The 27,979-nt window shown below is 28.6% G+C and overlaps 2 protein-coding genes across 4 annotated transcripts in view; one reads left to right on the top strand and one right to left on the bottom strand.

Annotated features, from left to right (window-relative positions):
• Positions 1 to 6: 6 nt before the first annotated feature.
• Positions 7 to 25,951, bottom strand: LOC142320576 (E3 ubiquitin-protein ligase MARCHF3-like). Of its 3 annotated transcripts, none has more exons than XM_075358519.1 (5): positions 25,900 to 25,951; positions 20,374 to 20,509; positions 13,462 to 13,631; positions 9,392 to 9,639; positions 7 to 4,031 (listed from the first exon to the last, which is right to left on the bottom strand). In XM_075358519.1, exons 2-5 carry the CDS (start codon positions 20,507 to 20,509, stop codon positions 3,914 to 3,916), a joined length of 672 nt encoding a protein of 223 aa, XP_075214634.1. In that variant the 5' UTR covers positions 25,900 to 25,951; the 3' UTR covers positions 7 to 3,913. The 3 variants fall into 3 exon arrangements, with proteins under 3 accessions (XP_075214634.1, XP_075214633.1, XP_075214635.1); XM_075358518.1 differs by lacking the exon at positions 25,900 to 25,951 and adding an exon at positions 25,312 to 25,769; XM_075358520.1 differs by lacking the exon at positions 25,900 to 25,951 and adding an exon at positions 25,312 to 25,769 and having other exon boundaries at positions 13,462 to 13,628.
• LOC142320575 (uncharacterized) overlaps positions 25,937 to 27,979 on the top strand; it is a 167,293-nt gene continuing 165,250 nt past the window's right edge. The window contains exon 1 of the mRNA XM_075358516.1: positions 25,937 to 26,129. Within this exon, the coding sequence (XP_075214631.1) occupies positions 26,071 to 26,129 (59 nt within the window). The 5' untranslated portion in view covers positions 25,937 to 26,070. The remainder of the gene's footprint in view (positions 26,130 to 27,979) is intronic.

Raw genomic sequence — 27,979 nt, 5'->3', positions numbered from 1 at the left:
AATAAGTGGTTGAAAAACAAAAAAAAAATAATAATTTTAACAACAACAATCTGAATATATACACTATTACTGTCTTGCTGTAATCAATGGAATCTGAAAATCTTAATCTCTATAGCTACAATAAACAGTTTCTTGAATTTATAAACGACATTTTAATACTCTAACAAATCTTCTTTAACTGTATTTGCCAAATGTTTAATAAGGAATACAGAAGCAGATTCTGATATACTGAACATAATGAAATGTTTCAGTAAGTATTAACAACACAGGCATTAGGATAAATAGATGTAAAAAAGCTATATGGGCTTATTACATGAATAAAGGACAGCTGCCTTTAAGTCCAAAGTCAAGAATGCTGCACAAGAAACTAGAGAATTTCAGTATATCATACAAATTAATCAGTTAATAACAATCGTATTCTTGCATTAAATATATTATTACTGCGATACTTGTAATGCATTTTTAAAACATTTTATTACACATTCTGTTGGATGGGTTGTATAATATATTTACAATATTATTATTTATTTTTATTCATTAATTAGAGTATTCACATCGTGAGATGGTTTTAACACAAATTCAATATAAATTAACTCATAGTGATCAAAATATTTCATCTTGAGCTGCTAAACACCAGATATTCAAATTGAATCATAGGGTATACTTCTCAGAAGATTCATATGACATTTAAAGAATTAAATTACAAAATAAAAATACCACTTAAAAATAAAATGCACCACTATAAAATGTCTGAATGATTATTAGTTAATATACATGGAGGTAAATTATTTTTGATATGTCCATGGATTATTGGCCTGCAATTATCATTTTCAAATAATCAATACATCAATGAAAGAAAGAAACCTGGACGTTATCTCACATTTCAAGACTTACTGTACAGTTCCAGTGCTACCTTATGTAAGCACAACTCTTACATAATAAAAGCCTAAAGGCTAGTAATAGTACGTACATATGAGCATACAAATTATTTAATACTGATTATGAAGGCACAATGAACAGTTTAAAATAAGGTAATAATACTAAACAGTTTACAAAAACAAATAAAAAATTACGGTTTGCATTAACTAGATATTATAAAGTAAAATAAAACATAAAATGAATTAAACTAAAAAGTTAGAAATTACAAAAACTTTATTTATAAAAAAGAAAAAAAGTCATACACTAATAAAATAGGAATGTAACAACCTTCTTTAATTTTCACAGCCGTAATTTTCTACATAATATATACAACAAATCATTATTATTATTTTATAACAACTAAATGCAAATAATTCATAAATATAAATTTTAACTATAGTTAGCTGCACATTTAGGGGTAAAGTTTTAACACTTAGAAGAAAGTACAATTTTAATTTTTGTGATAACATTCTACAAACTGGTCCCAATGCACATACTTCATAATAATTATAAATTCTTTAAACAGATTTTCCTCCTAGGAGAGAGTTGATTTTCCTCAAAAATGAAACAGCTGAACAACTTGATCTAGAAAAAAAACCACTTTCCTATCTGGGAAAAATGACTGAATTCCTGTATTTGTAGCAAAGGTTTTTTGATAATGATCATGACACAATCATAAGGCAATTAATAATCTGTATGCAAGTCATGTCAGAAGCTCAGATTAATAAAATAAAACAGTAAATATATATAAATTATTTTTATTTTGAGATTAATCTCTGTTACAACATGCTGTTAGCCCAATTTCAGTTTGGTATTTAATATTTTCCAGTCTAAACCTAATAATCACAATGCATTGGTAACTAAAGCATTCAAATCTAATTAAAAGTAACTATACCATTAATTGAAGTTTAAGCTCCACGGACATCAAAGAACAAGATGATGTTAGCTAACCATTATCCCGAACGATGGGTTGAGTAACTGAAACCTTACTGAATGCAGTATGCTCAAAAAACCTTAATAATTGTAATCTGTTAATATATTTTACCCTAAAACAGCAAAAATTGAAGTAGACATCTCCAGTCAACAAAATTAGCATCAGTGCTTTCTTATAAAATATAAGAGACTTACTATAAAAAAAACTACAACAATGACATACAATGTGATATATTGGATTAATTTCTTCATAAATAATAATAATTTTTTTTAACCAGACAGCTACATTTCAAACAATTTTTTTTTTATAAAAAAAATTGTCTAGCTTTCTACAGAAATCGATAATATAATTTTCTTGATCAAATCACATTTTTATTGTTTAAATGATCAACCAAACAGAACTCTACAAAATTCTCAATCACTTATAGAAATTTAACTTACTGCAAGTATTTAAATTTCTCTTTCATAATTTACAATCAATTCTAAAAATCTACAAATAATTCTCAAGAGAATTTTTAGAGTAAATTTATATAAAAATAATTCTCAATTTTGTTTTTTAAAGAAGTTTAACTAACTTATTTAATATAAAATCTACCGTGCTTTACATATGATGTCACTAAAATTTACTGAACTTCTATGGAAAGTGTAATAAAATTGTTGATTTTTCTATTCATTACACTACAAATGTACATTTCGATTTCTACCTTGTTTCTAGCAGGTTCAATTAACTTAATCTCTTCAGCCCTTAATTCATAAAACTGGTTTATAAACCACAGAAAACTTACTTACACCATAGAGTTGATAACTTTTTAACTTCATGCTATAATGCATAACTCTAAATGCTTATAGACAGTAAACCAATTTTTACGTATCTGGAGTTGAACTAATCATGACCTAATCATTTAATTCTATATTAATGGCTATTTTGTATTGAAAATTACCACCTTGCCTAGATTTAGATATGTATTTGCAATGGGAAGGAAATTAAAAATATTATTTAGAATTAACTATCATTTATTATTAATTATTTTATAGAATTTGTAATAAAATACTTTTTAATAAAATAAAACCGAAAAGATGTTTTGGGTTAAGGACTAAAAATAAATCTTTGGTTTAATTTTTTGATTTAAGAAATATTTTTTAAATGTAATTATGTAATTACATTAATAATAACAACTTGTTCTATACTCATACCCAAAACTGTACAAACAGAAAATTGTTTCAGGAAATAACAAAGAAACTATTAAAAGAAGTATATATGTTTATTTAGAATCTAAATGCCGGTAATTAGCTTTATAAATCTGTTTTACGTCCTACTCATCATCATAAAAATAGAAATTGGACACTTTCAGTATATAAAATTAAATTTGATAGTAAAACTAATTAGTTCACAAATTTATACAATATCATCAGTTTTAAACTTAATACCCTTAACCTAAACCCTTTTTTTATTTTTCAGTCTTGAGTATTTTTAACAGAAAAAGGATCAATGTAATGGCTGTGAAGAAATATTTTTGAATAAAGATCCTACCACAAAAATTCTTATTTATAAATCACTAAACAGTAAATTTTTAAGCTCAAATGTACTAAACAAAATACTATAATAAATATTTTGATTAAAATATTTCTGAATCCAAGTTTAATAAATAATTGATCATTTAAAGTATTTGTAAACAGAATTACCTAAAATTCCTTATTTGCTTCTAACTACAATCAACGATAGATTAAAACTTAATAAAATGATGTACATGAAATAATTAAAAGAAGGCCTTTAAAAGTAAGCCATAATTAATATTTTTAAGTTATTAATTAACATACAAAGCACAACACCTCAGAATAATTATTATATATCATAATGTGTTGAAATAATGAAAAACAGATTAATAAATAAATCACTGTGAATAACAGCACAACTAAAGAAATAATGGTAACATAATCACAAAATGGGTGATGAACATTAAAGTATTGGAACTACTTTATTTTAACAATGAAATAAAACACACTGTTAATATACATGTTCATAGAATTGAGATTTTAAAAATTTGTAATAACTGCATTAAAATTATTTCAAAGATGTTACAGTTTCTGAAATAATTTTTTTCTGTTTCACTTTCTTCGGCTTTATAAGACGAACTAATTGATTGCTATTTTTCCATCTTCTAATATTCCTTGTATAAAATCTAAAAAAAAAAATTGATAATAATTAAAAAAATAAATTAAAAAATTTGTAGCATATACTACCCAAATGGATGCATTTCCAGTTATACAAACGAGTAAAAAAAAGAAGACTATCAAGCTGATAATTGGTGACTAGCTGGCTTCTACTTCAGCTAGTCTTCTGTGCAATTTCCAGCAGTAGTCACTTTCCCACATTACTTTATTTATCTCAACTTTCTCACTAGAAAGTAGATTCTCCTCAACTAAAATTTGGGTTTATCGGAAAATGACTACTTTAAATTTAGATTTAGTTAATCAATTTGAAACAAATTAATAGTTTATTATTAAACAATGGATACAAAACAAAAACTTCTATAAAAATACTTTTACAAAATTCTTGTTTAATATTATGTTAATCTGTTACGTATTTTTATCTTGAACATACTTCTTTGAGATAGCAAACATGAATAAGTGACTGTATTTTATTTCAAGCAGACAAAATTCGGTTAGGATAATAACAGAAATCAACCAATTATATAATTATGAAATATGCCGAATATGAACAATTAAATACATTATTATTTTTAGTTCATCCAACAAGGAAAAAATCTGCTTTCAGAAAAAATTTCATATTTTTTATCACCAATTTCAACTAACAGTTTCAATGCTTACGTGATATTGCTGCAAAATGTAAATAAAAATAAAAGAAAACAATAGAAAAAATTTTAAGTTTATTATGCATCCAATATATAGTACTAATGTAACAATATGTATGAGTATAATAGTACTAGCAAAATAAAAAACTGAGATAAGTATATAAAAAAAAAATCCAATTACAACTATTATTTTACTAATACACAGTGAGCAAGACAAAAACCAAATCCATTACATAACTACTGTAGAATCAGTAGGTTATGTTGGAATGAAATTTTAAGAATGATACAGATAAATTAAATAAGAAAAACAAAATGTAATTTAAATATTGCATTTATTTACATTATTGTTATAATGATGTTAAAAATTACCACTCTGGACATCAATGCACTTTTGTGCTTGACTGATCATATTGAGAGTCACTGATGCAAAACTTTGTTGTCAATTGCGTTGATTTCTCGTTGAATGTTCACCTTCAGTTCATCAACATTGTGGGGAATAGATGCATAAACTCTCTTCCTTAACTAGCCACAAAGGAAAAAATCACAAGTAGACAACTCTATCTGTCCACCAACAATGTTTTCATGAAGCCAGTTTCAATAATCAAGTCACTTCGGTTTGTCTGTCTCCTTCAGCTGTTGCACAGTTGTAATGTGGTATGGCTTCAATTCATGAAGAATTTTATGACAAGATGTGTATTTAACACCAGATTGTTGGGATAACTTGCATAGTGATTTTTTTGGACTGGCAGTAATTTCCCTTACAATAGCAGCAATGGTCTGTGGAGTCCTAACAGACATTACCAATTTTGTTTTGCATTTGAAACCAAAACACCTGTTGTAAGCCACTTTTCAACTAAATCATGTATGCTACTCTTCGCTGGGATACAGGCATTCAGAAATTTTTCTACGAATACTTGATGTGATTCTTCAAACGATCAAGAACAAATCTAAGTCTCAACTGTAGCTATCCTTTCTTAGACTGAATAATGCATTTTACACAAACACAACTACACTCACAATACTGCAACTAAATGTGTACTGCACTGACACATAACCATCTGACAAATGGCAGCAACAATAAGTAGTAACATATACATCCACTAGTCACACTAGTTGTGTGAGTCTCATACATAGTGTTGATGGGTTCATTATGGGTTCGGTTTTATTTTGCTGACCCTGTATAATTTATGTAATTATCATAATTCAACAGCAGCTTGGCTGGATGGTAATAGTGGTAGGAATTATTAAGCATAATTTGATTAGATAAGTTCAGTTTAGTTAATAACTTGGACAATCAATGAGTTATAAAAAATACACTATAAGTGTAAATCTGAGTCTGAGTTAGGTCAGGTAAACTTTTTAACACTTGAAAATCTGATTTATCCATTTTAACTGGAATATTCTAGGAAATACTTTTTGTAAATATTAACAGACAAGCAATAGCATATGGATGGAACATAAATAACTTAAGAGAGGTTTAACACATCAGTTCTCTCAGATCACTGATGTTTATTTTCTACTGGACAACTGAGATTCAAAGGCATTTTAATGTTACATTTTTAAAGGGTTGTAAATTCCTTACAACCCTTTTTCCACTCTGCTGTTATTGAAATTATGAACAATACATATACTATTAATGCTGTCAAAATATACAGTTTAGGAGAAGAAAATTTTCTCTTTTAAATGGGAGCCACAGAAATAATGTACTTTTTAAATAACCAATATAATGAAATTGAACCTTTGAATGATTTTTTGATATATTTTAATAAAATCATAAGCTGTGTCTGAACCTTTTTAATACTAATCTTTTATAAAATGGATTACTACTTTATATGGTTGGGATACAAAAGTTCCAAGAAAAGATTTCAATATCCAAAAATTACAAAAAATATTTTTTCCCGAAACAACATTAGTTTCAAAATAAATAATTCCAGTCATAAAGTAGTACCCCAATATGTTTATAAAAATTCTCAAAAAATGTAAATTGTAATTGACGTTTTTTCAAATATCTAAGTATGTCATCTTTATCAACAAAAACTTGAAAATTAGAAACTATGTTGAATATTCTGTCTTCAATAATTTGATAACAAGACTCCCTAGATTTTTTGGCTAAGTTGCTTTACCACAGCTTCCGTATTCCCTATGTCTTTTTGTATCTCAAATAAAAATGCATATATTCTCAAAAAATTTATCACTTACAAAAATCACATAAATTAAATAATATACAATTATTGTAAATAATATAATCTTAGAAAAATAATTATGTTGAAAAATTAATAATTTTGGAAATTTTACATTGGACTTTTGATCCCATATCTTTTATATATTAAATTGCAAGTAAGTTTTCTATTCTCTCCATTTTAGTGGCCAACTTAAACTCTTTAAAAATTGAAAATCCTGTTTGTAATTGTTTAGAATTATTTCAAAATTTATGAAGCCTTTTACTGACAAAGTAAGCTTACCATTCTTAGTGGTCATTAACCTTACATTTTGATAAACATCATAGTAATAATTACACTGATCAACAATGATTTTGTTAAATGAGAGTGATTCTTATAGTATTTTTCAAGCTAATTTCAAATATGAAATCAGAATTCTTCTATCAGGCTTAGCTTTTTTGTAACTACCATTTTTATTTTCAGGTAGCATCATGCATGATTGCCATAAGCAAAGAATTTTGTGAACGTAAATATGTTCACAAATATTCCCTCTGCCAAGCGGCCAGTGCCACATAGCCAAGAGCTTCCAATTCCAATACCACCAGATACATGGAACTTAGATGAATATGAAAATGCCAAATTTTGTGCTGATATATCAGACGATGAAGAAAGAAATCAAATATAAAAAAAAAAAATTGATATACTGAACCCCATTTAATTAATCAGTCAGAATTAATTGATCTAGTTCATGATCTAAATTTAACAAAGAATCAAGCAGAAATACTGGCATCAAGACTCAAAGGAAGGCATATTTTACAACCAAACACTAAAATAAGTGCTTTCTGTGACAGACGGTCAGAATTTTGATATCTCTTCTCTCAGTATGAAAACTTAGTATACTATAATGATGTGGACTCTTTACTGGAAGCTTTGGGACATATTCACCATCCTGATGAATGGACTTTTTATTGACTCATTAAAGCTTAGTTGAAAGCTGTTCTACTTCACATTGGAAATAAATACCCCTAGCATACGCTGTACACATGAAGGAGTCTTATGAAACTTGTATTAAGCAAGATTCAGTATGAGAAATATTTATAACATATTTGTGGAGATCTGAAAGTAATAGCGCTTTTACTTGACTGAAACTTGGATACACTAATTTCTGTTGCTTTTTGTGCGAGTGGAGCAGCAGGGATAAGAAAAACTGTTACATAAAAGAGCAGTGGCCAAAGAGATAGGTACTGACTATAGGAGAGAAGAATGTTGTTGGTCAGGCATTAGTAAAACCAGAAAATGTTTATCTTCTGCCACTACACATTAAGCTAAGTTATTCAAAAATTTTGTTAAAGCAATGGATCATAATGGTGAATGATTTAAGTTTCTAAAAAACTAATTACTTAATACAAGTGAGGCTAAAATAAAGGAAGGTATATTTGTTGGAACACAAATAAGAAAACTAATGAGTGATCTGGCTCCAAGTCATTCAAATATTCATTTGAATGACTTGGAGGTGCATGGAAATCATTTCAAAATGTGGTAAACAACTTCCTTGGAAACCATAAGGGCAGTACTACAGAGAACTTGTGAGTGAACGCCATCAAAACTACAAAGAACTTGGGTGTAACATGTCACTCAAAATCCATTTCTTACATTCACATTTGGATTTTTCCCTAACAATTTCGGTGCTATCAGTGATGAACATGGAGATCACTTTCACCAGGAGATATCTACAATAGAAACACAGTACAAGGGAAAATGAATTCATAAATGTTAGCTGATTACTGTTGGAATCTAAAGAGGTATCTACCTACAGAAAATTACAACAAAAAATCCAAAAGAAATAGATTTTAGGCGAGTACAAAATTGATGTAATGTATTGTCATATTAAATTCACCATAAATTTTTTTGTTTCAAAAGAAATTTAAATTACAAAAAACTGAGCTCAATAGAAAAAATGTATTAAAATATATGAAATCAGCATAAAAAATACTTTAAGAATCAGCCATTCACTCTCATTTAACTAACAAAAAATTTAATTTTGCTGATCAGTGTTATCACTTATGTACATCATTATTTTTGTTCTTCAGTAAAACCTCATTTTAGCTACTAGAACCATAAATAAAAATGGAACATGACATGGTCATATACATAGAGCACTTATTGATGAAAGATAAGGATGTTGGTGAAGATCTCATAACATTTGTTGAAGTTAAATACTTAACTTACTTATATCAGAAATAAATTATTTTAAAGCCTATAGAGAATAGCATCTACTGTGAAAAATTATGCTAAGTAACAATAAAATGAGCATATGTGACAGTGAACCTCCTATCAGGAAAACAGATAAGAGATTTTTATGCCAAGTTTTCTGTAACTCCTAGGTTTTCTTCAAAGAAATTGCAAACTCACATAAATACTGCAGAAAAGAACAAGCATGGTATAAAACTTAAGTAATTTGTAAGAAATAATTCTTCATAGAGATAAACTTTTTCTTAATAAATAAATAATTATTATAATATTTATTAAATAACTTATTGTTTACTTATTACTAAAAAAAATACTTACCTAATAATAGAATAACTCCATGAAAGGTAAGTGATTAGAATAAGAAAGCTCAGCATCGCAAGACCAGGCCCCTCCCATAGACCTTTTTGCATGTACGCGATAGAGCCAATATAAGATAAATACACCGAAATTAAAAAAAGTGGTGTAAGAACCAAGAGACAAACTGCATCAATCATGAATGCATCTAAAACTGTTCCATTTATATTTAGACCAAATGGTCCAACAAATACCATTCGTGTCTGAAACCACTGAATGAAAAAAAATATATATATTATCAATAATATCTACAATTCATACACAAAAAACATAAGAATAATTAGTTATGCAAACCAGTTATGAAATGTAACATTGTAATGGAATAACACAAAATATATTAAAACACAATTAAAAATAAAAAAGAATATATGTTCACATATCATAAGTACTTACTTGATCTGGATTACAATCAGAATGTGATTTATAAAGTTAAACATTAGACTGCAGCCTCACTATTTCAAGAGGCCATAAAAAATTATGTATAAAAATACCAGATCAATAAATTAAAACCAATTAGAAAACTTTTTAAAGTTTTTAATACAGAACAACTAAAACTGACACAATATTTTATAATTAACTAGGATTATCAAAATTAATCTGAGTGTTATTTTCTGCCCTTCATAGTATTGTCAATCTGACATTTGTAGCTGCTGTGTTTCAAAGTACCTCCATTCTCAAAACTACTTTCACCACTCTTATTTTTAGTTTTGAGAATGGAGGTACGCTGAAATGTGTCAACTACAAATGCTACGAAAGTCATAAAAAAACACACTCAAATTAATTAATTTGAACAACTAATTTAAATTAATTTATCAATGTATTCTGATCAGGTCTAAATTTAAGGAGACTGAAAAACACTATACTTAGGTCATCCATCAGGTCTTGAGATCCAGTTTGACATAGATTCCACTTGAGGGGGGCAAGTTTTTTAGCTATTTATTTTTATCTGATCATGTCAATAATCTTAAGATAACTATTAATAGTTTTAAGATAACTATTATCTCACGGGTGTATAGCAGATTTACATCAACCAATTTCCTTCCTTATTATTTCATATGTGTGCATCTTCACTTGGAATTCTTTGAGTTACCTCATATTTTTTTTTTTAGGATTACACATGTAGTGCATAATTTATGGTGTACAGTATATGTATGTTTCATAGAATAAATTTTTCCATATTGTAAAAACAAAAAGTCAAGGAATGTGTTATTATTTTTATTAAATAGAAATATTTTGAAAATAATTGTGATAATAGTTGAAAGAAAATTTTCAAGGACCGTAGAGAGGTCTAAAAATATAAATAAGGGTGCTGTAAATCAGAACATACATTGTTTTGTTTGCTAGGTGCAATAACTGTTATGATTGCAAAAGGTCAGTCTCAAGAATAATGAGTTCCCATTTAGTCAATTAAGGAAAGTACGAAGTGAACAGGTTTGCCACTGCCTTCTTAAACAAACTGAATTTCTTGTTGCACATCAGCATTCAAGATCACCAAAATATTGTTGACATTTAGCATTCATTACAAATAACACCTTCACTATGTTACTACAGTAACTGGTTACATAATGAGCATTATTACTCTTAGAGAAAGTAACCCTGATAATACAAGTATATATTATATATCTGATTCCCGCAGTGATCTCTGATTCATCAATGCATCATTATGTGTACTTCCTTCGCAAGTGCCAGGTTGAGTGAAATGCATTTCCCAGAAAATTAATTAATTTGTTTTTGACAGTTTCTCTGATTATAAGTATTATAAAATATTGCTGCATCATATATTTATAAATACTTACGATTACAATGCTTATACAGCTACAAAACATTTTTTGGGGCTATGTACATTTTGGAAAAAAGTAAAGTACAAAAATTATTTTTTGTTCCATAATATTTTGTATACTGAGATCTGAATTTAAGAGAGCATTAAAAGATTTGAATGGCAGAAAGCCTCCTGGAATAAACGGAATACCTGTAGAATTACTGAGCAGTGCAGGTAAGGAAGCGATTGATAGATTACACAAAACTGGTGTGTAATATTTATGAAAAAGGGGAAATTCCATCAGACTTCAAAAAGAGTGTTACAGTCATGATACAAAGAAAGCAGAGCAGATAAATGTGAAGAATACAGAACAATTAGCTTAACTAGCCATGCATAAAAATTCTTAAATTCTGTACAGAAGAATTGAGAAGAGAGTGGAAGAAGTGTTAGGAGAAGACCAATTTGGTTTCAGGAAAGATATAGGGACAAGGGAAACAATTGCAGCAGCTCAGATTAATAGCAGAAGGAAGATTAAAGAAAAACAAACCAATATACTTGGCATTTATAGACATATAAGGCATTTGATAATGTAGACTGGAATAAAATGTTCAGCATTTTAAAAAAATTAGGGTTCAAATACAGAGATAGAAAAACAATTGCTAACATTTACAGAAACCAAACAGCAACAGTAATAATTGAAGAACGTAGGAAAGAAGCCATAATAAGAAAGGGAGTCTGACAAGGATGTTTCCTATCCCCGTTACTTTTTAATCTTTACGCAGAACTAGCAGTTAATGATGTTAAAAAATAATTTAGATCTAGAGTAACAGTACAAGGTAAAAAGATAAAGAAGCTAGGATTTGCTGATGATATAGTAATTCTAGCTGAGAGTAAAAAGAATTTAGAAGGAACAATGAACGGCATGGATGAAGTCCTACGCAAGAACTACCGCATGAAAATAAACACGAAAAAAACGAAAGTAATGAAATGTAGTAGAAATAATGAAGATGGACCACTGAATGTAAAAATAGGAAGAGAAAACATTATGGAGATAGAAGAATTTTGTTACTTGGGAAGCAGAATTACTAAAGCTGGACGAAGCAGGAGCGAAATAAAATGCCAAATAACACATGCGAAATGAGTCTTCAGTCAGAAATATAATTTGTTTACATCAAAAATTAATTTAAACGTCTGGAAAACATTTTTGAAAGTATATGTTTGGAGCGTAGCTTTATATGGAAGTGAAACTTGGACGATCAGAGTACCTGAGAAGAAAAGATTAGAAGCTTTTGAAATGTGGTGCTATAGGAGAATGTTAAAAATCAGATTGATGGATGAAGTGACAAATGGAGACGTGTTGTGGCAAATCAATGAAGAAAGAAGCATTTGGAAAAATATAGTTAAAAGAAGAGACAGACTTAAAGGTCACATATTAAGGCATCCTGGAATAGTCACTTTAATATTGGAGGGACAGGTGGAAGGAAAAAGTTGTGCAGGCTGGCAACGTTTGAAATATGTAACACAAATTATTAGGGATGTAGGATGTAGGGGGTATACCGAAATGAAACAACTACCACTAGATAGGGAATCTTGGAGAGCTGCATCAAATCAGTCAAATGACTGAAGACAAAAAAAAAAAAAAAATTTATATAAAATTTACTTACGTAGTTGTTGGGAATACTTGATTTATTATTTATGAAAATTTAAAAGTAGTCCAGTAAATAAATTAAATTTAATTTGATTCTATGATATTCTGGAAGTCTCTAGATATGTAGTGGTGCTATCTTAACTTGGGATCTATGTGCAACTAATGAAGTGGACAAGTTAAGAGTTTTATAATACAATGGTTCAGAAATGGTGTTCATAATGTCCCCTAAAATGTAAAAAAAAAATGACAAAGATATTTTTTTATTTTTATATGCTGCAATCAATGAAAATAAAAAAAATTTCATTTAATTTAAAATATAATCAACACAGGCTGTCATTTGTAAATTTTATAAGTAATCAGCAATCACTGATTACATTGATATTAATAGCTACAGTAAAAAAGGTTTTTCATAACACTTTCACTTTAATAAAACAGTGTTCATAAACACATGATACATAAAGAAGAAGAAAAAGGTTAAATATCACAAACATAATTCTGTGAAATAAAAATGGACAGAAAATGTTAAAAAGTAAAAAGTATTAGTTATAAATATTGTAGTGAGATTTATTTCAGTATCTTCCAGCATCTCCATGACAGCCTACCCCAATAATATAACTCATAACTAACCTCCATGACGGAACGACTATGCCGCCTTGTGCTGAATCGGAATTTGCATATTTCACAAGTATCGCTACTAGAAGTTGAAAGCCACTTTTCTAAGCAAGATATATGGACGTACTTCATTGTTCCTGTGCAGTCACATGGTGATGCTAACTCTTCTTCATTATTATTTCCTACTTAGCATAAAAAATTTATTAATTTAAAAAAAAATTATAATGAATAAAATTATTCATAAAGATATGGTCACAATAAACTAAATTTATAGCTATAAAAGAAGAAGAAACATTATAATTTAAAAGAACTGTAAAACAAAAATCTCAACAAAAAAAAATACATAAATAACTATGTGGTGATCACCTCAATACCAAAGATGGATTATAAATCATGTGTATATAGCACATTATTGTACAGGCTGGAATGGCAATGGCATGTTTTACGCTGCTAGTTCAGTGAAGTTAATTCCAGCCAAGATAAATTAATGACTGCTACTTACACCATCATGCAGCCTAGTTTCACAAAACAAGTATTTAAAAAAACATGTTAACAAAAATTATGGAAGGTGGCAAGAAAAATAATGTTCTGAACATCAAATTTTACATGTATTTTATTAATAGTACTTAAGAAAATGTCCATTCTACTGAAGAATAAGTTTACGAGTCAGAATACTTCCTACTAATATCAGACTTTATCTAATTAAGTTAAACTTGATAAGGCAACTATTAATTTTTTAACTGTTTCACATTTATAAAAAACAAAAAAAAAAAATAATTTGTTGTATTGGTTCTTGTAACATGTAAGAATTATCTATATAGCTTAAATAGATTTCAATATCTTCCTCTAGACATTATCTCAGTGAGTGAGGAACCTTCTTGACTGTCTCTGAAATGCAGATAACCATATCATAGGTGCTACCGCAACAGGTGGGTTTTATAAAGAGACTAGACTAAGGAATGATCCTGCTGAAAGGAGTCTTCAGATCTTTCTAAAATTGTTTAAGGGCATCGCTGATTAACAGTTGATACAGTGATACAGTATGATTACAGAAACTCAAATCTTTGCATGTGCTATATTTTAAGTACTGTATGACTTAAAGTAAAGAAAATCTACATGTTTAGTTTTTAAGGAAATGCTTTCTTTCTTCTTCTTAAATATGATATTATCCTCTTTGATAAAATTGCACAAGTAGATCAATGGGTAGGGACTATAAAGATGAGTGATCCAAAATAAATGATCTATGACATCCTAGACTTGGTAAGCGGAATTTCAGAATTAAGTGTAGTAGATTATATAATTTAAAAAGGAAAATGAATAAAAGGTTAATTTTAAATGGTGTATTAATCTGTGAGGGAAGAGAGAAAAATGAGCATGATTTTTGCTCAGAGAATTATACAATTAATATAGAAATAGACAATGAAACGCAAGAGAAGGAAGTGAATACATCAATTATGCTATTATAAAGAACATGGAGAATTATTCAGTTAGGATAGGTTCAATATCCAAGCCAATTAACAATACTGCAGATTTATATGCTTATCTCTTCAACAGACAATGTTGAAGTGTAACAAAAATATATATTACAAAATAGATGAATTAATCAAATACATATCTGGAGACGAAAACTTAATAATTACAAGAGGCTTGGATGGATATAATATTGTGTAAAATGGAAGGTAAAATGGTTAGTATGTTTAAGCTTGTTACAAAAATGAAAAAGAATTTATGTTTTTAAAATTTTGTGTAAGATATTAATCAGTAAATGTTTTAAAAATAATAAAAGAATATTCAAGTAATTGAGATTAGGAGGTACAAGATGGTATCAGATAGATTACATAATCAATGGGCAGTGATTTTAAAATCAGATTTTAAAATCTGGAAGTGAATATTAATACTGAGAGTAAACGAGATGTAATAAAGGAAGAATAAATTTTAAGAAATTGATGAAAAGAGATGGAAATAAAAAAATAAAACAAAAACTGTTACTCATACATTAGAAAACAAATGGACAAATTTAAAAAAAGGATATTATTAAAGCAAGAAAAGACAAATTAGGTAAAAAGAACACAGATGATTGAACTAACAAAAGATTTATTTTACTGATGAATGAACATAGAAAATATTGAAGTACAAAGACAACAAGCAAAAAAATATATACCTTTTGAAAAATAAAATAAATAAACTGTATAAAGGAAAAACTAATAATGTTTAGAAAAGAAATGTTATGAAAGCCATTTTACAATAAATATATAAACAAAAACAATCATTTTTCACTGAGAAAACTATTTCAGTGTTGGTAGATACAGTGTACAGAAAAAGTAAGTGAGCATTTTAGATAAATGAAACCTAAAAATATTAGTATCAATGGTACAAGTGAAACACAGACACATACAAAAATAAGTATTAGAAAGTATGGAAAATTGGATAAATAACTAGAATATCTACAGAGAGAAACTTAACTAGTGGTGATAGTGTAATGGAAGAAGAAGAAGACAAAGAAACTGATAATTAATCTTTACTAAGATCAGTATTTAATTAAAAGCAACTTAAATAAGAAAAAGGTAATATAGTATATGGCATACAGTCAAAACTGATATGCTTCTTAGGTGACGTAGGACTTTTATTGAGAGTTGTACAAGTTAGTGCATAAAATTTACGAAACTGTATCAATGACCACATTTTCCAATAAAATATAATTGCAATCCTTTCCTCATAAAAAATAATATAAGAACAGATAACAAGGACTACTGCAACATCAGTCTAACATCTCATGGATCTAAAATGGACTGTTATGTAAAAAAAAAGGATATTTTTAATTTGTGTAAAATCAAACTGCTGTAATTTGGCAAAAGATTTTCTAATAATGAAACTAAAGTATTCAAGAATCTAAAATTAAAAATTTGTTTAAACAAGAAATACTTAATACCTGGGTTTATTGATAAGAGTGAACCTGATTTGAAAACAGAAATTAAAAAAGATAATAAGAAAGGGTGAATTATTTAATAAAATTTTTTAGCAATTTGTCTGATAAAAAAAATTCAACTTTTGTAAGAAAAATCTTTTGCTAAAGTGCCCTAATAAAGATTTGAAATTTTATGGCCAAAACACCCCCATCCCTTATACCAAAATTTAATATATTCTTTCTCCCTGAAGGTAGTACCTGTTTATCAAGTTTGAAGAAAATTCGTGAACAAGTCTATTCTTTTTTTCCTGTGCGCAAAACGAAGTGTCATCATTAGAGCCTGAACATATTTATATAATGAAAAATTAAATTTAAAAGATTAACCTAAATATGTGGATTAGGTATAACCTAATCTGAACAGGTCAATAGTTATAAGACCAAATACAGACCAACATATTATATACAAACACAAAAACGTTAGTCTGAAAAAAATTGATTTTGGCTTAAGAGCACTGGAACAAAAATCTTTTCTTGCAGATTATTTAATATTTATTTAAATCTTTTTTTATAATGTCCCTTTAAGGCACAAAACTTTAAAAAGACCGATTTGTTAGATTTTTTATTGATCTATATACTTCCTCATTATAGCTATAAGTATTAAAGCAGCATATATCAATCGCATAGCCAGGAAAGTAAATATTTATAAAAATATTTCTTCAACTGCCACTTCTACTTTTGATCACTGACTGAGAATAGTAGAGTTTTGTTTCAGATTTAGGTCTGGAATATAAAATAAATAACATTCCTGTCAAATCATAATGTTTAACTGAACAAGAACACTGTTGTCATATTTACATGTCATGCTAGAGAAAAATAGTTCAATAAAAAATTGTCATTTTTACTACATGAGTATAATAAGATTAGACTAAATTACAGACTATCAGAAGTATTATAAGAAATAAAATGCTTATTCATCATATAAAATTGCTTTACAAGCTATATTCACATGTTATTTTTCATTAGATAAACTGATTATTAATAATAACATACTAATATATTATTTCATAACAGTAACAGAGCACATTATGTAAATTAGAATAATTTTAAAACAGTACTGTTAAAAATGTTCAACATTAACAAAAGTGAATAAAATTATATGCAATACAGCGTTTTTATTTAGAACAACAACTGTATAATAAATAATTGAATTAGAAATGATGGAAGAATATAGAAAGACATCATGTACAAATCTTAGTAGTTTATTTATCACAAGTTATAAACAGCACTGTCAGATTTATATAAAAAGTTTACTGGACCAAACTGCTAGTTTGCTACTTGGCTTTGCTATCTTGAAATTTCTATAAGTACTGAACTAACTTAAATAATTTACAGGAATCCCTTGATTTATCCTGTTAATTCATCCCTGAAAATTTTCATGTAAATTAAAACTGTGAAATCAAAACTGTTTTGTCAAAAAATATATACAGTACAGTATATGTATTACTGTACGGTATAGTATCTGCATGTGAACACATTTAGTAGGCTAAATTCATAATTCTTTTCACAGGTAGAAGAAACAGAATTTTTAGATAATTTGGCTAAAATGCTTTAATTAATAGAATATAGATTGAATCCAGTACAGTAAATATGATTACAAACAGTACAGTATTGTAGAAACAAAATAAAAAATATAAGAATAATAAAGTACAAAAGAAAAATTATAATACAGTACAGTAGGTATTATTAAAAAATAAGTTTCCTTAAAATAAATATATAGACGCCTAAATATAATAAGCATATTAAAAAAAAAACTTGTGTCTCAGTTCAGTTTTGGTTTCTTAAAATAACTGTGCAGTTTACTCTGCATAACTGATATTTGAAACTGATCTAGCACCATCTTGTATCACCTAACAGTCCATTTACAACTTTTGTAATTCATTCTCGCTCGATCAGGATCATTTTCAGTTACATATTCACAAAAATTTTTTGAAGTATCCTAATTCCTCCTGTAATCCTTTTACTGTCAATTGTGGCTGAAAAATGGAGGAGCTCAAAGGTTCACCACTGTCAATTTTTAATGAACCTGATTTAAATGTGTCACTGCTACTCAAACTGTCATCTAGCTGCTCATTTGGCAACTCGGCTAATCTTACAAAGTTTTCATTTTTCTAAAAGTTGTTTATCTCCTTCCACAAGTTCATTTATATCTTCAGCATCAACTTCAAGCCCTACTCTGCTGGCCAGCTGAACAACTTCATTTTTAATAATACTGGTAATTCCTTGCCCACTATCATCGAATGCAGTTTGATTTTGATCATCATCTTGATACAGCTTGTACCATACTTCACAAAGCATACTTTCTTTGATTTCTTTCCAAGCTTTGCCAACATTGCATACAGCATGAAGAAGGATGTTATATTTTTTCCAGAATGTTCACAAATCACAAATCTCATTGCTTGAACTGGAATCTTTGTTACAGGCTAAAACAATTCTTAAAAAAGTCTGAAAAAATGTACCTCGTTATCCATGCTTTTTGGTTGGATGTCATTGAATAACACAGGAAGAGATTGTTTGTTAATTCCTTTACAAAGCATGGGGAGTTTCTGAGTGATGTACAAGCAATGGTTTTAATTTACAGTTCCCCTTTGTGTTTCCTCCAAGTAAAAGTGTGACTCAACCTTTAAATTCTTTAAAAACAGTCATATGGCATTCTTATTTTGAGATAAAGGTACGTTTAGGCTCTTTCACGAATAATAATAATAATAGCTGTCACGGGAATATGACGTTGAGTACAATCTTCTATGAAAATGTTTAACAGTTTTTCAGGTTCAACCATTTAAGGAGATCGTAAATAAGACATCTGTGAAGCCTGAAGAGGAACAGCATTTTTTCCAGCAATCATATCCTTATTTTTAATTATTGAACATACTGTTGATTCAACAAGGACAATATGATTCACGATATCAATTTTAAGTAAACCATTATCATATGTTTTTATCACCTCCAACTTTGTCTCAAGAGTGATAGTTTTTCTTTTCTTTTCCATATGTTTAAAGACAGACATAGTTAAAAACATGAAAAATATAAAAGAAAAAGATAATATGTACATAATTCACAATAAAATCCTAAATTATCTCACACAATAAATTACAAATATTGTTTGTACTGTAGCCTTTGTATCACGCCTTGAACACAAACCGATCAAAATTATATACTGCACAGTAATATAACGTACGACAGAATAACACAACACAACATATTCTCTAAAAGCTAATGGTTGACTACTGTGATCATTAAAATGTTTATAAACCAAACACTTCAGTATTACCAACCTAATACACTTCAGTATAATATTATTGAAAGCAAAAATCTGTTTCAATGTTTACTGAAAAACTTTTTTAAGAATTCTTTCATGAATATTATTTTATACCTTATATGCAGTAATTCTAACCGTGTTAATTTGAAACCAGACACATGCTAAGTCAAGGGTCAGTGCTATAAAATCAACCGTGCAAATTCAAAATCACGTAAATCAAATGCATTAAACCAAGGGATTACTATACTCTGTTTAAATACTATTTGATTATTCATTATTTTATATTTAGATTGACTTTGCTTGAATTATTTCAATATTTTTATATAAACTGATTTCTTTTATTTGAAAATTAAATAGATTTTCCATACAGCTAATTATAAGTTGTAAATGTTGATGTCACAAAGAAAAACCATTCTTAAATATATTTCTTGCACATGTCCATGTTAAGCTGAAAAATTGAATATCAATGAAAAAAGAAAATGTAGTTCCTGAGCAACTATTTCACATAACTTATACTGTAGGATAAATTATTTCTCAGTCAAATGTAACCAATGTGTAAAAATCTGATATTAAAAACTTGTAGGAAAGTTAAGAAACAAATGTTCTCACACTAATTAACTGGTTAACAGGATTGTACGTTACATTACTGTGCAACATGCAGTTCTACACAAAATACTTTTTATATTATACTATACTTTTTATTTACCTTCATGGCAAATTCTGCAAACAGGGGTGGTAGAAGGAGTACTTGTATAGCAAATTTCATGAGGTTTGGTAGGCGTTGTAGGCATGGCAGCTGATTTAACTATGACCACATTCTGCAAATCACCTTCTTCTTCCATCTGATGAAATAAGATAATTTAAGCTTTAATAAATATTATTACACTGCTTATGACATACCGAATAATGTCAAAATCTAAAAATAAATAATCCAGTCAAAACCTCGGAAGAGGTCTATTCTAATTCAAAATTATGCAGTTCAGTTATATTCAGAGTTTGATAAGCAGTAAGCATTTACCTGGGTAGAAAATGGTTTTCTTAATACTTAAAATGTTATAACAACTTTTTTATTTATCAGTATTAATATTGCTGATGATATAATATGTACTGTCATAAAATGGGCAAATCAAATGACCAGATCTGGTTTCAATTAACTTACAAATGCTTATTAACAAAATATATGAATAAAATTTAATGAAAAAAACAATTACAAGAGGGGGTAAAATTTTATACAATAATATGACTGAAAATTCAAGGAAACAATTTGGTAGCAAAAAAATAGTTAAAGACAGTGGTTAGTGAAAGTGTGTGTAATTATAAGACAAGGATTTATTAGAGATCTCAACAATTTTAATAAAACATTATATTATGAATAACAAAAATTATATAATTTTCAGAATTTATTCTTAAAATGATAGAAAATATGAAGTATTGGTTAAAAGTAAAGATTTATTAAATCATCAACAGTATGTGGAAAAAATAATTAATTTTTGTTATAAAATCTGTGAAAAATAAATTATAAACAGATTGAGAAAGGCTTTGGTAAAATCTAAAGCACAGCAATCACCAGGCGTGGGATGTATTTTTAATTGTATCTTTGTGTTGTAAGGAATCTTACAAAGCCTGAATCATGAAAAATAGAATAAATAAGTGAATGTATTCTTACATACATTGTTCGATCATTATTTTCTTCATTTTAGTATTGATCTGTTCCAATCGTGAAACAACCCTTTGATAAAAATATATAAATAAAAATAAAAGATTAAGTTGAGTGACATAAAATATAATTACCAAATTAAATACACTGACACTATAAAAAGATATATAAAAATGAAATATATTCACAGTGATATATTCTTTTCATAAAGAACATCTTAATACAAAAATCAGTCTTACAGATCTTACTCTTTAAAATCAAATATTTACCTACATTATTAATTGGTTAATAATAAATCATAAATTATTGAGTTTTCTTACTGAATCTGAGTGATGTATATACTGCAGAATTTCTCAATAAAAGGGTTACATTAAAATATTGCTTTATACAAAACTGTCCCATCATTTTTACAGATGACACAATTAAAGTAGCTAAGGTTCAAGAGAGAGTAATCAGAATAGCTTTCTCCAAGAGCAATGTTGAAACAGTAAACTATTTCAGTTTCACTTTCCTGGTATGGGACACTTATTGGCCAGTTTCTACAGTGACTTAACCTCATGTTGGAATGCCTAAGTTTTTTTTAGTTATGGTGCATCTAAAATACATACATCTGTACAAATGCCTTGCTGATTAACAGATTCATTGTAACTGACAAAGTAATATAGTTTTACTTTATAGCAGTGATTCTCAATCTTTTTAGCCCCACAGCCAAGTAAAAAAAAATATATATAATGAATATTCCTTCACCCCCCCCCCCCCTCCGCACGACCAAACTCAATGAAACCTAGTTGAAACTATTCAGCTGCGTCGATAGTGATGAGTATGAATGTGTATGTGTGAAGTGTACAAACATGAGCAATTAACAGGTTCCAAATTGATGTGTATGTGCTCCTTCTAATTTGGTCTGGATCCATAATATTCGCCGTGAGGTGGTCATGTTTAAATATGCATATGATATGTTTGAACAGGTCATGCTCTCAGCTAGAGGCGTAAGGGAGGCGTAAGGGATTGCAGAATGTCACTTTATTTTAGAATGTGAAGCGTGCATCTGGTTCATTTATTTAAGTTTTTAAACTCATAGTTTTATTGAAAATAATAATAACCGAGATTTCAGTTTTTCAATGTGCAAATGTGTAACTTTTTTCCAGTTAGATTCTTATGTAAAATGGTTAAATTTGTGAAAAAACAGTGTGGAATCTACATCCAGTCAATCAATTGGTAAAAGGGCAAGATTGTACAATGGCAATTATTTAAATTATGGTTTTACCTCATTGGATGAAAAGCCACAGTGTGCTGTTCACTTTTAAGTCATCCCCAATGAAAGCATGAAGTATCAAAATTAATTTGACACTTGGAAACTAAACATTTGGATCATAAAAGCAAACACTTGGAAATTTTCGAAAGAAAATGACATATTTTGAGAAATCAACAAGCATCTATTTGTAAATCAAGAAATACTGATAGAATTACACTTGAAGCATCTTATCTCATAGTATTATGAGGAGCTAAGAATTCCAAACCCTATAAAATAGCAGAAAACATATTGCATGCTGCAATAGATAATTAATAGTCTGTGTTTTAATGGGTGTGGAAGAAGCAAAAAAAAATACTGCTTTTAAAGGCACAGTATCAAGGCAAATCGCAAATGTAAGACATGGTTGCTGATGTTCATGATCAGCTAATTCAGCAAGTGAGTACACGTGAATTTTTTAGCATTCAATTTGATGAATCAACAGATATGGCAAACATTTTGTTTACCATACATTTTGTGAGATATGAAGCTGATAGGGACAGATCAATCAAAGAAAATATGTTGTTTTGCAAATCAATACCTGGACATGTAACAGGTCAATGTCTTTTTGATGTTTTTTTTATAAAGCTAATAAAAACTATAACACAAAGTGGACAAAATGTAATGCAGTTTGTAGTGATGGTGCAAAGGCAATAACAGGAAAGGGCAGTGGATTTCTGAAAAAAATTGAAAGATCGTCTTATACCAAAGGCAGAATGGATACACTGACTGCTTCCTTCACAGACATATTCCTACCACAAAAAATATGCCGGAAAATCTCCAAAAAATTCTTTGTAAAGCTGTAAAAATGGTTAATTTTATTAAAAGTCGACCACTACAGAATATGCTGTTTGCTAAATTATGCGATGAAATGGATGAAAATAAAAAATCTCTTCTTTTCTATACAGAAGTCAGATGATTGTCGTAGAGGAAAGTGTTAACCAACTGGAATTACAGGATAAATTAACACTTTTCCAGGATAAACAAACACCATTCTCAATGTTTTTACAGAATAATGAATATATGTTGCTGCTGGTGTACTTAGTTGATATATCTTCTCGTTTAAACAACTTGAATGTGAACTTACAAGGCCATGATAAAAACATTTTATTAATGACAGGTAAAGTTCATGCTTTCATTAAGAAGTTTGATATCTGGATTATTCACCTTCAAAGCAAAAATTTTTATATGTTTCTACTCACTTCCAATTATACTGAGAAAAATTTGGATAAAGAAGACACTATATTCACCACAGTTTGCAGAGGGTGAAGATGCAATGCATTTGCATGGGCTAAACATTCAGTTGGAGTATTTCCTGGAAGATACAATGATTTCTTGAAGTGATGGGTACTGAATCCATTTAGTGAAAACATTATTGCAGCTGCTAAGTTACCAGTTAAGATTAACAACTAGCTCACTCAAATGTCTGCTGATAAAACATTAAAACTACAATTCACATATGAACATTTGTATACGTTTTGGCTTGCTTGTCAAAGTGAATATGGAAATAGTCATAGAAGTAAGGAAATATTAATCCCTTTTGCCACATCTTACATATGTGAAAAGAGGTTTTCATCTATGGTTGTGCTAAAAACTAAATATACGATTCATCTTTTATCAACTGAAAACAATTTGCTTTTGTGTAAAATATTTCTAACATAGACCATGTATGGAGAGGTTTATAAGTGGAAAAACAAACACAACCATCTCGTTAATTAATTTCCTTTACATGCATACTTATAAGTGTAAGTAAAATATTTATAATAAATGATCTTTTTTTCTCATAAAATGCTTCTACTATTGTTAATATATAAAGTTGTAGGCTAATTTCATGACCCTGCTTTCATATCACAAAAAAATCCTGTTTTCAAATCACAGGGGTCACGACCCCAGGTTGAGAAATGCTGCTCCAGATGACTATAGTGTAGAGGAACTTGCTTATTCACTTCATTAGCCTCATTTGCCAGGGCAAGTGAAGTAAACTAACAGTCTGTATAAAATATGTTGACTAAGAATTTTAATAAACAAGATGAGAGTACAATTTTTTCTACTAAAACTATTGGTGGTTTGTTAATATGTAATACTTTAATAATAAATAATTTATTAGGGATTTTTTTTAGTGATACATATAAAGTTTTTCATCTTAAATATCCATAATCAGATATTATTTATAAAAATAATAACTATTACAACAAAATTTACTTGTAATGGAGTAATGAACAACTTAAGTCATGTTTGTATTTTAATTAATTAAAAAGTAGGTCTACATATACTTTTCTGTCATGTTGCTATTCTCAGCTGCTGATAATACATTACTTCATGTAATCTAGTTAGTAAATTACATGACCAAGTAGAATCTTCCAGGATAAATGGTACAAACTTTATTTAGTCAAGAGCCTATTAGCTGTAACCTTTGTTCAGGAAGTAGTGTTAATTTAACACACCAGGACCAGAACGCACCAATGGTGTTCTCAAGAGTGAATTGAGGACTAAAAAATTACAGTAAAACTCAATAAGAATGGTTATAATAATTGTAGTGAACTGCATCAAACTACTAGAGAATAACTAGTCAACCGAATAAAAATCGAACTCTAATTTGCAAAATAAAGACAAGTTACATTGCATAGCTATTATTCTTAAATGATTTGAAATAAAAAATAGAAAAAAAAAGTGGTAAACTAATACTGATATATCACCTTTATTATTATAATTTAAGAAGTCACAGGTTCAGCAACACCACACAATCACTCGTTTTCTCATCGAAATTTAAATTCGGTTTCTATATCAAACGATATGCTATAAATCTCTTATCCGACATACGGCCAATCGCTTCAGCGAATTTCTCATGTTCATAAACTTACTATTAAAAGTTGTACTGATGGTATTCGCATTTATATTTCTTAAACGTTAACACAAATAGGCCAGATCGTCTTATTGTAAACGTAATGAAATATCAACAGTAACAAAGAATAAACGCAGTGAATATGTTCAGATTCTTTAGTCAAACAAAAAAGTTTGCATGATAAAGCACAACACCAAAGAAAAAGAGATATCAATTTATATAAACACCTGTTCTAAGTTCTGCTTCTGCAAGTTACTTCATTAATTTGCACAGCTGATTAGATCCGTACCTTAACCTACAAAAGCTTATAGCTTTAGTTGATTTATTATTAACCTAGTTCTTTGGTAACACTTGAATGAGAAATTTTATTGTTGTCGAGCAAAATGAAAATTATTTTATTGTAAACTAATTACAGCATTGATCTAGTTCTCTTGATACCTACATTTAATCAATGAAATGCTTGACTACAGTAGTCCATCAGAAACGAACATTTTACACGTCAGTTTTCGAGGGATGGTTACTACTGTTTTGAGTGGGATTAGAGTTTGCAGCTAAAAGATGATCAGTAGTGTTTTCATTAGGTACTTTTTCCGAGATTGTAATAACGGTTAATATGAATTCGAAATTGTGTTATGTGTATTGGACATTGCTGTTTATTTCAGTTATTTCAAGGTAAGTTGTGGAGTAGGAGGCGATTTTGAAGGTTAGATTATTAAAGTGCAATGAGGAGTTTTATACATTGTGAATTATTTTTCCAAAAATTTTAAAATACTCTATGAGATTGTAACGAATTGTTTGATATGCACATTTAATATTATGAATATGTACACGGATTAGTGTTTTTATTTCCCAGTGTGTCAAAAATGTAACATTTTATTTTGTTCTAATTTAATTCAGGGTACTGTGTTACACTGCGTATTGCTTATTAAGTAGACAAATAATAGTTATTATCAGCATTTACAGAATTAAGAGGGAGTTATTTTCACAATTAAATTTGCATTAACAGAAAATCATTTCCAAAATAATAGAGCTATTTTGTTTAGTGGCCAGCTGTGAAAATTTGTTTTATTCTATAATACTTGTAGCCGATTATACACTAACATACCAAATTAATGCCCTTAAAAACTTGCTTAATTCACTAGGTACTATTTTTATGAAAAGTTTCCCAACAAACAATCAGTGGATGAGCGTTTTGTTCAGGGGAACTTAGAAACCTAGCCATCTGTTTGTTTTGTAGTATTAATTTGCCAGCTACGAACTTTAAAAACATTTTATTTAGCTATTGGAGGTAAATTACTGATGTTTCAAATTTCCTTCTAGTAAGTGCTGTATACATTATACTCATTTTATAGTTTCTTGGAAGATTAGATTCACTGTATAATTTGATTTGAAATTTTTGTACTAGTTTATGAATCACTTAGTTAAGTATTAACAGGCAGTAAGGCTACCTGTTATATAGACATTATTCAGTACTGTTCGATTAATTAACTATTCTAATTCTAGTTTGTATTTTATTCTTTAATCGTAATCATTTATATTGATTTTTTTTAGTATTTAATATTGTAATGTGAATAGTTGGTGATGTTTATGTATATCACAGTTGACTGTGGAGCTGTCAGAAGTTTTATATTGCATCTAGAGTCTCATTGAAAACATCATGAACTCAGCCAGATATGACTTATGTGGTGTCTTGCTATACCTCAGTGCTTCACTTTTTTGCATTCCCCACAATCTTTCAATGGTTTGTGTTTGTACACTTTGTCTGAATCCACAAAACTGTATCTGTGATTAACTTTGAAGTATTGAAAACAGCTTCTAGAGACTTGGTGCAGTACAAATGCCTGAATCACTGTAATTGGTAGTTCCCTCCTCGATGTTTATTTTTAATAGCATTTATAATAGTAGTTGGGCACCAACAGAAGAAAGGAGGGCCTTGTTTCACAGCACAGTCCGCTAAATAACCATTGTTGGGAATTACATATTGTATGTTAATTTTGTTTTTACTAATCATGCTTTTGTTTACTTCTACTATTAGTCTTTCACTACCAATTTTAACTGAATTTGTTTGGCTAACATTTCAACACATAATTCTCTGATATAAATTTTTCATTCTACTATACGTCTGTGGGACATACCTAAATTAAGTAGAATAGTGAACACTGTTACAATGTTGCTGTATTAAAGTAGAAAAATGTGATAAAGGTGGCTTGTTAATGATGAAGTACCCATTCATACTTCTTCTTTTTATGAGTCTGGATTTTTAAAGTAATAATGCCGTTATTAAATTTATTTGTTCATTTAATATTATATATCTTTTTTATTGTTAAGAGGTACACAGTATTCTTTACAGTGAGAATTATACAGTTACAATTCTTATTTAAGTTGTAGATTTTGCCAGTATACTGAAGTAGAATCTTACTACTTATTACTGATTGGTGGGAAAAAAGAAAAAAAAAAAAATATATATGTATAATTGTTCAAAATGGACTATGCAATCAGTGTGGTAGATGCAGTATTTGTAC

This window comes from Lycorma delicatula, chromosome 2, assembly GCF_047948215.1.
Source record: "Lycorma delicatula isolate Av1 chromosome 2, ASM4794821v1, whole genome shotgun sequence".
Taxonomy (NCBI): Eukaryota; Metazoa; Arthropoda; class Insecta; order Hemiptera; family Fulgoridae; genus Lycorma; species Lycorma delicatula.
The sequence above is the reverse complement of the archived record's forward strand: the minus strand, read 5'-3'. Positions and strand labels throughout refer to the sequence as shown.